The 12,001-nt window shown below is 53.4% G+C and overlaps 3 protein-coding genes across 3 annotated transcripts; 1 reads left to right on the forward strand and 2 right to left on the reverse strand.

The window, feature by feature from the left end:
- Positions 1-1,235: 1,235 nt before the first annotated feature.
- Positions 1,236-4,181, forward strand: CDEST_08364 (uncharacterized protein). The gene is made up of 4 exons (XM_062924523.1): positions 1,236-2,414; positions 2,473-2,529; positions 2,602-2,814; positions 2,876-4,181. The coding sequence occupies exons 1-4, from the start codon at positions 1,623-1,625 to the stop codon at positions 3,296-3,298; spliced, it is 1,485 nt and encodes a 494-aa protein (XP_062780574.1). The 5' UTR covers positions 1,236-1,622; the 3' UTR covers positions 3,299-4,181.
- A 2,918-nt stretch (positions 4,182-7,099) lies between these two features.
- CDEST_08365 (uncharacterized protein) lies at positions 7,100-7,324 on the reverse strand (the record flags this gene model as incomplete). Its single annotated transcript, XM_062924524.1, has 1 exon — positions 7,100-7,324. The coding sequence occupies one exon, from the start codon at positions 7,322-7,324 to the stop codon at positions 7,100-7,102; it is 225 nt and encodes a 74-aa protein (XP_062780575.1).
- A 964-nt stretch (positions 7,325-8,288) lies between these two features.
- CDEST_08366 (Putative Zinc finger C2H2-type) lies at positions 8,289-11,316 on the reverse strand. The gene is made up of 2 exons (XM_062924525.1): positions 10,030-11,316; positions 8,289-9,953 (listed from the first exon to the last, which is right to left on the reverse strand). The coding sequence occupies exons 1-2, from the start codon at positions 10,262-10,264 to the stop codon at positions 8,635-8,637; spliced, it is 1,554 nt and encodes a 517-aa protein (XP_062780576.1). The 5' UTR covers positions 10,265-11,316; the 3' UTR covers positions 8,289-8,634.
- Between the last annotated feature and the right edge of the window lie 685 nt (positions 11,317-12,001).

Raw genomic sequence — 12,001 nt, forward strand, 5'->3', positions numbered from 1 at the left:
GCATGCAGCGTTTACGCCATTTCAAACACCACCACCCATTTTGGCTTGCCTTCCCCAGATCTCACCCACGCTTTGGGGGAGGGTGGTTGGCGTCGTCCGCAGATTTTCTCAACACTGTTCTTCGTTTATCGATCGGAGAGTTGTGGATTCGTCCGTGGATACCCCCAGCATACTACGTACGGATAGAAGTTGCTATATGGCCAAAGAGAAGCAGCGCAGTATGAACGATCCCTGAGAAAGAGGGGTCCCCGCCCGCCGAACCAATCCAGGCTCAGTTAGCCCAAGGAATCGAGTAGCAGGGGGGAATTTTGTGATTTGCTAGTGTGCCAGGCAAAACAGGTCTCAGAGAGAATCTGCAACTCATCTGCACGTCTCTGTTCTTCGTACGTCCGTACTAGGGTGATGTCGTACCTTGGGGAGTATCCCAATGACGGCACATAATGTGTTCGTAGAAGCGGAGAGGTGGAGATTAGAAAACAGCACTCGCAGTCTAAACTGCACCTCGTCAGAGCATGGCGGCAGCGGCACGACATACTTGACGACAGGGAGTGTGGTCGTGATGGCGTCTCTGACGCCATGCCGCCATGGGACCCAAACCTTGCGGGCCACGATGCTGTGTCTCATCTGGCCCGGCCGGCCTCGCCTCAGCCTTGACTGACGGCAATCAACCTATACGCCATACCTGTGTTCAAGGTCTCCGTTACACATAATCTGACCTCTTTCCCTTGGGTACAGATACGCAACGCTCATCACCCCCATCGATATCGGCCATGATCCCGACGACACACACGCACACCCCTCCCCCGGTTCTAGCCCCCCCCTGGTCTCCCTGATGCCAGCCGCGAACCCCCGAAGCCCCCGGCCAGCTTGGGCTCCAGTCTCAAGATTGCCTACTGCAGTCTATACACTATCGTGTTAGCATGTACGGATACGTATCCACGCCGACTCTGCATGTAAATTGTGGTGTACGATGCATGTCTGTCTGCAGAAATAGGGCCGTCCGCGACTGCCCAGAGCCACCACTCGTCTTGTGGGCCAAACGTACGTAGCATGGCCCGCAGGCTGGGCAGCGACAGCACGACAAGTCGAGGCAGATAGGCAGAGGTGGCCCGCATTGCTTTTTTCTTCGCGATGCGCTGAGACTAGGGCCAGCCACCCTGTATCCCCTCTCGCTTTGCCCTTCTTTTCTGATTCAGGCGAGAAACAAGAAGAAGAAAAAATAAGGACGCAGATGATTCCGCAGTTGCCAGTCCTATGTGGACTGAGCCCATATCGTGACGGACAGGGGGGGGGGCTCATCAATTCAACCCGATCTCCCACATTTCTCGCTCATTCCATTCCTCCGTGCTGCTATCTGTCTGAGATCGATCTCGCCGCTCATCTTACATGACGACTCGCCTCCGCCCGACTCTCGTTTTTACTGCGCTTGTTCGCCCTCTCCCGTCTGCAGATATCCGTGGCGAGATCAGCCTCAAACACAGCTGTGAGAGAGAGAGAGAGAGAAGACGCCTTGAAGCTGCCCGATATCCACAAGCGCCAGGAGGACCAGAGCAGACTAGAACTTTGTGTTTCCGGCCACTTTGCCTTCGCTGCCTCAACCTGGAACAAGACGCCTTTGGAATATGAGCTTGCTGATCTCCAATCGATTTGTCAGGCATCAGGATTCTCTTGGGGGAAGCGCTTTTCGTCCGTTTCCTCCGCCGCATCATGGGTTGTCGTCTCTCATGCATCGCCAACAATGGCCGGCACGCGCGCCTGTCCAGGCTCAGGTCCAGCCTCAGAATCGCGATCTGGTTGCTTCTTTGATACCGTCGCACAATGTCCGCCACAGTAGCGAGCTTCCACGTGGCAGTAAACCCCCGGACGCCGCTACCGTCTCTTCGTCCACATTGACCGTGGCCTCGGCTCCAGGAGAGCCGATTCCCATTTTCGACTGCTATAGCCAGGATTCTGCCACCGAAGGCGGATTCTCGACACCGGCGTCCGGTCCGTCAGTCGGCATCATTAACCCATTTGACCTCTCTGCCGCCACCCCCTCCGAGCCTCGCCATGTCCTCGTCCGCGTGGATGGCGACGCCGGAGCGTACCTCGGCAATGTTGTGGGCCGGCCAACCCCTCTGGATTCCAACCTCCCGGTCGAAATGGACGGCTCACGATCGGTCACCAACGGAGACCAGATTCAAACCGGCTGGAGCGTTGACTATTACGGCTTGTCCCGTACCCCAAGAGAGCATGGGAACGGTATCGGATGGCGCTTCCAGGAATCCGAGGCCGCGGCAGAGGCTCAAGGAAATTTTGGGTGGCCGCGAAAGTACGTATGCTCCATGTGCTCACTGCACTGGAAGGCCATGCCTTTACCCGGCAAGGTCATTCGAGGAGATGTCAGCCAGAGGGACAGGATCGATCTTAGAATCGTATGTGCGCACACGCTCAGACGTCTGCCATACCCGATGGCACGCTTACAAGAGGCAGCCGAATCCGTCAGATGCCCGGAGGGATCCGGGCTTCTCCCGGCCGGGGTGCTCAGAGGTGCGTCGCAATCGCAATGATGGAATCATGGTGATGGTGAAGACTGTATGTTGACAGTAGCCCAACCCGCAGCTGCACTACTATCTCGATCATGAAGGACCCGGCAATGAGCCATGCGTCCGGGGCCTATGTCAAACCTGCCGGCCCGTCTCATTCTTTCCGGACTCGCAACCAACGACTCACTGTTGCCCGCCGCCGCCTGCCGAGCCGGGCTACCTCAAGGAGATCTACCGGTGCATCATGGACAACTGCTCGTTCTTGACAGACACGCGGCGAGAGATGAAGGTACACCGCGGGCTCCTCGGTCTCTGGCCCAAAGCTGAATCTAATCAATCTTGCCACACAGGCCCATCTTCATTCTCCGAGAAAGAATGGCCACAAATCGTATCTGACAGGACTGGCTGGCCGCATTGAGCACGGCCAGTCCCTGAGCGCCATTGATAAGGAGGTTTCTTCGCGCCTGATGCTTATGTTCAACGACAGAGATGCCCGCGGACAGAAGTCCATCTCTCAACCCATCAACACGGTCCTGGGCCCAGAAGACGTCAGTAGTCCTGCCATCCTGCGAGAGCACACCCAGTGGATGTCGTACCTCGGCTTGCATACCCCCGAATTACACCGACGGGACTTCTTCGACCCAAGGACTAACCAATGGTACTACCGTGAGTACAATCTCGACGACGACTTCGAGGACGCATGCGAGAACATTCGGGTTATTTCCCATGCTACAGGGCGCCCTGTTAAAGCCTCCGACTTTCTCTGGCGCTGACGTTGGTCGCGACTTCTTCCTCCGGGCAGATAAATGCTACGAAGGGCGAAGCCGGTTTGCCTTCTATAGTGATCATCATCATCACGCATTGCTGATCCCCCCCCCCCTTCTTTTTTTCTCGATTCTTTTTCTCGATTTCTTCTCCTTACTCGTCGGTTTGAGCCGGAAAAGGCGAAACGCCATACATGCGGAACGGAAGGGTGTATTACGAATTTTTATGCTTTGCTATGACCGACAACAAACAACGGACAACAGGACCTTTGGCCAGAATTGGCATCACGCAGTTTCTACGACCAGCGAGCATATTATGGGCTACTAGGCCATAATCGGGTGTGGCCCACGCATTGTTTTGGGAGATCGGTGTCTTTTTGGGTTTTCTGCTGTCTTCGAACTGAGTGTCTGCTTCCATTCTCCATGGACAACGAAGGGTTATCGGCGTTGGTTGTGAACCTGAAACGGGGCTACTAGGCCCATCTTCTCTCTTTTTCTCTTGAGCAACAGCTTCCGGCGTTAACTGACCTGCGGCGATTCGCGGAGAGTCGTGAAGACACCCTTCTCGAGAGTGTAGGGGGGGTCTGTTCTTTGATTAAAGTATTCGGGGCGGAGGTTCACATCACGCGAGAATTACTGGCGGAGGGATATTTTGGGCAACCTGGAGAGGAAAATGTCGAGGCAACATTGCGTCTAGCAATGGCCAATTTGTGCAGCTGGAGAGTTGTATTCTAAACCCGGGGAGTGTACGGAACTAATGGTTCGAGTTGTACTGAAGCCCTTGCTGCGGTGGGTGAGGTGTATTGTCTGGATCAGACGATGAGAGAACCCAGCCATGAGAAATATGACGTAACCTCTCTTCGGTGTCTTGCAATTTGAAGTTGAAAGGTGTGAGTTGCAAACCATGCCCAAGTTTGAATCGGGGTCTGATCTCCACGCACGACCGTGCCCCTTATCTTGAGTGGCCTCTACAAGAGAGACCAGGACGAGTGACGCACGAGGGACAGCAGTGTATTGCTCGCTGGCCTTGTCCGTAGGTGAGGGTGATCAATCTACGTGTCTTGTTCTCGGGGGTTCTTGTCCAGCGAGTTGACATATAGTGTATATCGGGCGTACGTATGTTGATGTAGGTCACGAGGGGCGTGTCAAAGAGCCGAGATGCTGCTAGGGTCAGAGGTGCAAACGGAAAATGTCAGGAGCCTGCTTGTCGGAGACAAGCAGGGCGGTAGCGGTCTAGCGCTTCGATGTGGTCCGGAGTGTTGGTTGAGAGGCTGCTCATGATGCCAAAGAGCTTCTTCCGAGAATCCGAGGAGTTTGTTGAACTTTCCCATGGCCTAACATGAAAGCTCAGCAGTCGTCTTCGTGAGCGGCAGATGTGGTCTTGATAAAAGACGGGGACAAGGGTGCTGGAAGTCACGACAAGCGACCTAGGGCATGTCTTTCCTTTTTCCTTTACGCTTGGACTCTGATTCCCTAGTTCCCCAAAAGCTGTGATGGCGGAATTTGGGCACTGAAGAACAAACCAACAGCTCAGGGCAGGGTGTTTTTACTCCCATCCTGAACAGAGGTTGGAGTTTGGAAACCCGGGTTCGGTGTTTTCAACTTTGCTGTAGCTGCATCGCAGACTGATGCAGAAAACATAATTGACCTCAAACGATAGTTCCATCACATACGACCATACCCATTGGAAAACTCGGGATCCCGTCCGCTCTCCCATAGATAAGCCAATGAGGGCCGGATTAGTAGTTGGGTCGGTGACGACCAGCGAATACCTGGTGTTGTATGTTTTGTTTTTTTCACTTCATTGGTTTTGCTCACCAGAGACAATATTTCTACAAGCAACCCACTCATTATACACACGCAAACAGCTTATCACACGTACCGCTCCTTGTTTGTTAGTTGACTACAATGGTTGATACTATATTGCCTAGTGGATCTGAGAAAGGCGGATACGAAGTCTCATCCATGAAACCAGGGACATCCCGTGTCAGATTTTGTTTTCATGCCAACATCGTTTTCTAGCCTAAACCATTTCTACACTCCATGTGGCGAAGAAACTCACACTCATGAATGCAATATAGACACTTGATATATGCTCTAGTGAGTATCTTATGCGTGGCTGGCGATGTAGCCAGTGTTGGGCGTTGTTGCCCTGCAAAGGACGGACAGAATATCAGCAAGCAGCAATAACATAATCTTGCTTCTTTAAGATTCAGCCATGTTTGGCGCTATTGAATGGGCAGATAAAACTGCCCACCCTTCCCCCGCCTCCCCCCAAAGGATGACCATACCAATGTTTCTAGCAACGCATCTGGCGAGAGACTTGGCGAAGGGTAGGCTTGCGCCTGCGCCTGCGCCCTCGCCTTTCGACTTCTCTTGAGGACTTTCTGGAATACAGGGATGCGCTTCAGCGTACAAATTTTACGATTCGAGTTGAGAGCGTCTGGCGAAGACCAGAAAAACAGAGCTTCGCAAGAATACTTGAGCACACACTGCCGTAGCTGGGTCTGCGTCTTGGTTTGCTCTGGGAAACATGCCATCCGGGTGCCTAGCGACGTGCTAGAGGACACATTGACGCTATTTCGAAGAACTGTAAGCTATAAGTAAACGCAGTCACCGCCGCAGTGGAAGATATGTTGTGCAAAGCTAAGGACAAAGCGTCCCAGGTGATCCACGCCAGCCACTTGCTGCGAGGACGTCATGCGGGATGGCTACGCAGCAACAGCAGGCCCACCGTAGCAGTCTGACAAGACGGAGGCGACTAATCTTAACACGCAGGCTCATGGAAATAGATAGACTATGTCTGCGGTGGTGGCAGTTGCGGAGGGCCTTTCGGGATGCCGAAACACTACACAAACGGGCCCGCCAGGATATCAGGTATGCTCGCGTGGCGATGGACAAACTCAACAAGGGCCTGCAGGTGGTCGTGCGAAGAGGAGCGTGAGAACAACCCGAACTCTCTTTCCGAGCCTCTGGCTGGTGGCTACGATGTCGATCCCGAAACGGAAATGTGCCAATCTCAAACTCGAACTAGAATCGACCGGTACATGCGGAAATGATAGGGTTTCGTGAAGTGCATAACACCGATATCCGATTAGACCGAAAGTTGTGAGTCGGATCTCGAGCCTAGGAAAGGCACCGCCGCATTCTTTGTTCTTCTAGGTGGAAAGGAGCGATGATCCTAGAGTTGCTTGGTCGAGACTATGTTCAGGTCACGATAGGGACGCATATTACGTCTGCTTCATGACGGCGCGAAGTGCGAAACAGAGCAGGTTCCTGTATTGCAACCGTTATACACCTGTCGTCCACACCTTCACCGATATTCCATATCAATTTCTGCGAGTTGTCGCCCTTTGTTCGTTGCAATTGCTGCAGATCGGCATGATGTATTCGGTCCTCACATTAGGCTCTCGCCGCTTTGGTCTATCGTCGCGTTGGCGGCCTAAAGCCAACCATTCGTTGTGTGGTCACGAATGAGCGGCAAAACGTAATGGAATGGTATGCAAACTGTCTCTGTTCGACGACGAATATGGGATGAGCTTTTAGCAGCCGTTGACTGACAGCAGAACCGTTCCCAAAAGAAAGGTATTCATTTGCCGAATGGACGCCATGCCATGGATAGCCACACCCGCCAGGATTCTCGCATGAGAGACCCCAGAACGTAACAAGAAGGTGCATTACGCCGAATTCAGTCTGGCACGCGTGCTGTGGCTTTCCCCCTCAGTCTCAGACACCCCTAGAAACAAGACCAAAGGAGGAAATCAACTAGTCCACGACTTTACCTATTATATTAGCGTTACGCGCCGGAGTCTACTCCGACCGGGCAACATCGAAGACCTCGCCACCGCTGCTAGTCTCGGACACTGCCCCACCACACGCCGTCCAAGGTTCTTCTCTATCGCCTTGGCCCGGCCAGCGCCGAAGGGAGTATCCATTGCGGGCCCGGGCCGCCGCGGATGCGACCACTGCGCGGGGTTCGGCTGGCTTCCCTGCCACCACCGCAGACGCCGTGGTTTTGTTGACTACTTCGGTCATAGTGGGCGTTGTTCTTAGCCAAACACTGCAACCTTTTTGTTGGCCTCCTATCATTCAATTGAAGACATTCCATTTGTCCCATGGACCAAAACAAGAAGGACTACACGTTTGAAGAACCGAGGAAGGACCACACTGGCTCACCACAAGTTTGCTTCCGTGGAGCGCCACGGACCGCCGTGAGTTTGAGGGAGGGGGGTTTGATTTGTTCGGTCCCGGGAGTAACTACCGGCTGCTGCTGCGCCTCTAACGAATTGAAGAGCAAACACATAACAACAGGCCTGCCTCAGACACGATGAATGGGGGATGAACAACCCGTGCGCCCGACTACCAAAGCCGATGAAGAGTATACGGTGATGCACACTTGGGGTCTGCTTCAGAGCCGCCCTCGCCGAAATGCCAGGTGCGTGGTTTAAGTAGAGCACCCAAGAGCTCAGACGGGGCTCGCTTGCCCGTCTTTGCCGGTGCCCAGGTTATGTTTTCTGCTGTCACCCGAGAGCGTGATTGGCATGATAGCTCGCTTGGTCCAAGTCGAGTCGCTCCCCGACCGCCATTCCATGCCGACAACAAACGAACTATGTCAGGTCGTACTGCAGCGGTTGACTGGCTGTGCCAGGCGTCTTGCGTTTCAATCGTGAAGATGCGACAGGGCTGCAAAGAAGCAGAATGGGGTCGGGAAGAGGTACCTCTCTCCAAGTGCGAGATTCCAAGCAGGAGATCCGGTCATATTCGTGAACACTGGGTCATGGTATCAACTGACACGTAGTAACCCGTCTGCATGCTGCGAGTTGATAGAACGCTCATGCCTGCCCAATCCAGCATCTCGGGGAGTTCTCGATTGGATGGCTACAGCTCCAGACTTGATCCTACCTCTGTTTGTCGTCAATGTTGTCAGGGGCGTTATTTACCACTTGCTGCGATATGCTGGTCAATGTAAGTCTAGAAGGCCATAGCCGGGATGGCGAGAGGGCACAATGCAATAAGTTTGTTGATTTGATTCGATTCTATCCATCACATTTGACATTCGACCATCGTAATGGAACACCTCTTTCGTAAGTGACGCCTCCTCCTCTTATTTTGGCCTTCCCTTTGCCAATTCGTGTTCCTATCCTGTGCCGTATCCGTTCCGTTTTTTGTTAGCCACCCATGGCCTAAAGAAATGATGATTCGAATCCATCGAGTTTGGTCCCCCACAAGGTGATTACCATTATATACTATATTGATTGGCCGGCGGGAAATGCTAGCAGCAATACATGTGACACGTGACAAAGGAAATGTCGACTTTTTTCAGAGTTTGCAAAAAGATGATGCGATCATGGCCCTACAGGGGCGTTGTAATATTGTACAGGAACCATTGGCCATTCTGTCGACATTGGTGTAGGTTGCGGTGCGTTCTCGTCAACCACGGTGCTGGAGAAGCTCTCCCAGTCCTCAAATGAGACCATGTTTTCGGGCATGAACTGAAAATTCATTGGCTGGTTTTCTTGCGGCGGTGGTGGAAGCTCTCTGTCGAGAGATGCTCGTCGTAGAGGCTCGGTATTGGCGCGCGGTTGCGGCGTGTGGAACATCGGCTGTTGCATCATCGACTGAGCCCTCATTTGGTCCATGAATGGAGAGGACGAGTCCTGCGAGGCTAGTACTGGGGGCTGAGGCGACTGGGTCGGCAGAGTCTGAGAGGGAATCGAAGGAGGAGGAAGTAGTGGCTGGGGCGGGTATTGTTGTGGGAGAGAAGAAGGGGGAGGGGCGAAGCATTGTGAATATTGCATCGGCGGTGATGCCGGAACGGGAAGGAAAACGAGGTCGGCAAGCTTGTAGGCGATGGTGACAATGGACTCGGCTTCGGCGCTGGAACCAGAAAAGAACTCGAGAAGGTCCTGGAGTTGGCCTGGGCTCTCATTCTCCATGAAGCCCTGCGCACGACCGGTCTGTGTGGGATTCCAGCTGAAGTTGGGTTGACGGCCACTGAACTCATTCGCCTTGGACATGAGGACGTCCTTCCAGGCCTCATGGATCAAGGGCTGGTGCAAAAGACCGTAGATCACTCTTGAGTGCATCCAGTCCGACTTTGTTTTTCCCGACTCGAAATGCCTGGCGACGTGCTCGACATGGCGCTCCCTCGAAGGATGAAGAGCCGAGCAAAAGCCGCAAGCCCAGTACTTTCTCCTCTTGAGATACTTGACAACCTTTTCAGAATGGGGGCACGTTTTGCAGCCGTGCGAGACCTTGTGGTGTTGATTAAAGGTGTTCGCCCCCCAGAAACTCCTGTTACAGCCAGGCTCAGGGCAAGGGTACTTCTTCCAGCGCTCATGGAACTCCTCTTCATGACGCTTCCAGTCATACTTGCGCTTAAACCGTGTCTCGCAGGAAGTGCACCAATAGAAGTTGAAACGGCCGGGACCCCAACCTGTTTGGGCGCTTGCTACCTGGGGAAGGCTGCCTGGAGCACCGACTGAGGACTGGGGTGCACATTGGGTGGTGGAAGGGGCATGGGAAGCTTGGGAGTAGTGTGTCGCGACGGTAGCATTGGAGTTGGCGGAACCCATAGACCAGATACTGGCATGGCCGGAAGAACCCGAGCTGGTCGACGAAACGGAGATACGCGGTCGGTGACCTATTTGACCGTGGCAGATTGCTGGGGGAACAAGAGGGATGTTAACAGAGGTGGCTTTTCCTAGAGTGGCGGGCAGTTGGGGGCAGTGGAAACAAACCTCGTGTGGACGCATCCTCCAAGGGGGCGTCTTGTGGTGTCTGTTGCTGCTGCTGCTGCTGCTGCTGCTGCTGCTGCTGTTGAAGCTGGTGTTGCAGTTGGTGCGTCCTGTCTTCGCCGGCCTCCCACATTTGCAACAAGACTTCGCGCGATAGTCCCGAGCTCTTCAAAGCCTCGAGCGTTCGTCTGGCATCAGCCAGCACGTCGGCCGGGGCATCCTGCATGGGGTGGTCCATCTGAGCAATCTTCCTCTCTCTCTTTCCACGGAGCTGTCAGGCAGAATTGAAACCTGCGTCGGCGTCTTCGGGTCGTAGTCAGTGTTTCGTCGTGCGGCGGCAGCGTTGTCCCAGCGTAATGCGCGCGAGCGAGTTGAAGCACAATGCGGATTTTCGTGTGGTTTCTGTTGTTGCTAATCGTTGAGGTGGTGGTGGAAACGTGTGGTGCGGTAGAATAAATGTGAAGGAGCAAATCGGACGAGATGCAGAACAAGCCTGGGTAAAAGATGCAGGGGGGATCACGAGATAAGTCGCGAGGATGTAGAGTTGTTTGGCGAAGTGAGCTGTCTCGGGAATGGTGATAGAAACGAGCGTGGGTGTGGGTTCTGGTTCAGAAGGAAAAAAGAAAGTAAAAAAAGAATTGGGTATTACGGTTAGAGAGAGCGAGTGGGTGTGGTGTGGTTGTGTTCGCGTGTGTGTGCGCGCCTTAGTGAGTGAGAGAGAGTGCGTGTGAGTGAGAGAGAGAGGCACAGAGTAAGAGGTCGGGAGGTGGAGTGAAGGTGATGAAGGTCGGAAAGGTGAGACGAGATCAGGTGAGGTAGGTGCGGGAGGTGCGAGGTTAAGATCAGATTCTCGGTCGGGAAAAGTAGTTCGTAGTTCGGACGCTTTGGCAGGAAGCGAGAGGAGTGAGGAGGGAGTGATGGGGGTGCACGAGGAGGAGGGATGGAAGGATGGGATGGGATGAGTTGGGATGGAAGGAGGAGGTGTGTGCTTCGAATTTGGGATTGAATCAAAGCCCAGCGCGCGGAAGCTTGGGGCGAGTTAGTCAGGAACCTAGCGCCGAGAGAGGAGACGGAGCGAGAAAGCTACGGAAGTACCTCAGTACCAGCGGGAATGGGAAACTAAAGTATCCGTACCTAAGGTACCTAGAAGTGGAGGTGGAAGAGCTTCGTTGGTGCTTCGTGCTGGTGCTGGGTGTTGGCCACTAGAAAGGAGGCGCGGAAGGGGGTGGAGGGATAGGAAAATGAGAGAGAGAGAGAGAGAGAGTAAAAGAGAGGGAAGAGAGAAAAAAACCAACCCTCCCCCGACATAGCCCGCGAGGGAGGGGGAGGAAAGGGTAAAAAAAAAAGGAGGGGGAAAATAAGATAAAAAATCACAAGAGAATTGCTAGGGTAAGGTGCTGTACCTCAGGCAATGTATACTAACTGTATGCAATGTGGTAGCATGGATAGAAAATAGATATACAGCCAGTCCACTGTCCAAACAACCCCTGCCCACTCTTGAGATGTTCAACGCACATGATCTTGCTCTCGTTCTTGATGTATTCTTCCTCTTCTGCTTCTTGTAATTGGACAGGTACTTCTTCCCTTCTGCTCTCAGACTGAGACAGATATGGGTAGGAGTTGCTGTACGGATTGGATCGAGGGTTTAATAGTGAATAGCTACCTACCTACTTTAGAAGGAACCAGCGGTCTTAGGAGCGTGGATAGGAACGGTGGAAACGGCTGATAGCAAATGCGCACTTAAATTAAGAAGCTGAAGCAGCGATCAGGGTGTTGAGAAGTGTGAGATGGGAGATGGCAGATGAGAAACGAGAGACAAGACGAGACGAGACGAAGTGGAAGACGCATTATACCATGTTGCGTGACCTGCGTGCATGTACTCGCGCCCTTCGTCCTTCCCTCCGTACTGCCACATGTGCAGCCAGACAAATATCACACTTGTCAATCCGCGCGAGGCAGAAACAGTAGCAGTAAC

This window comes from Colletotrichum destructivum, chromosome 5, assembly GCF_034447905.1.
Source record: "Colletotrichum destructivum chromosome 5, complete sequence".
NCBI lineage: Eukaryota > Fungi > Ascomycota > Sordariomycetes > Glomerellales > Glomerellaceae > Colletotrichum > Colletotrichum destructivum.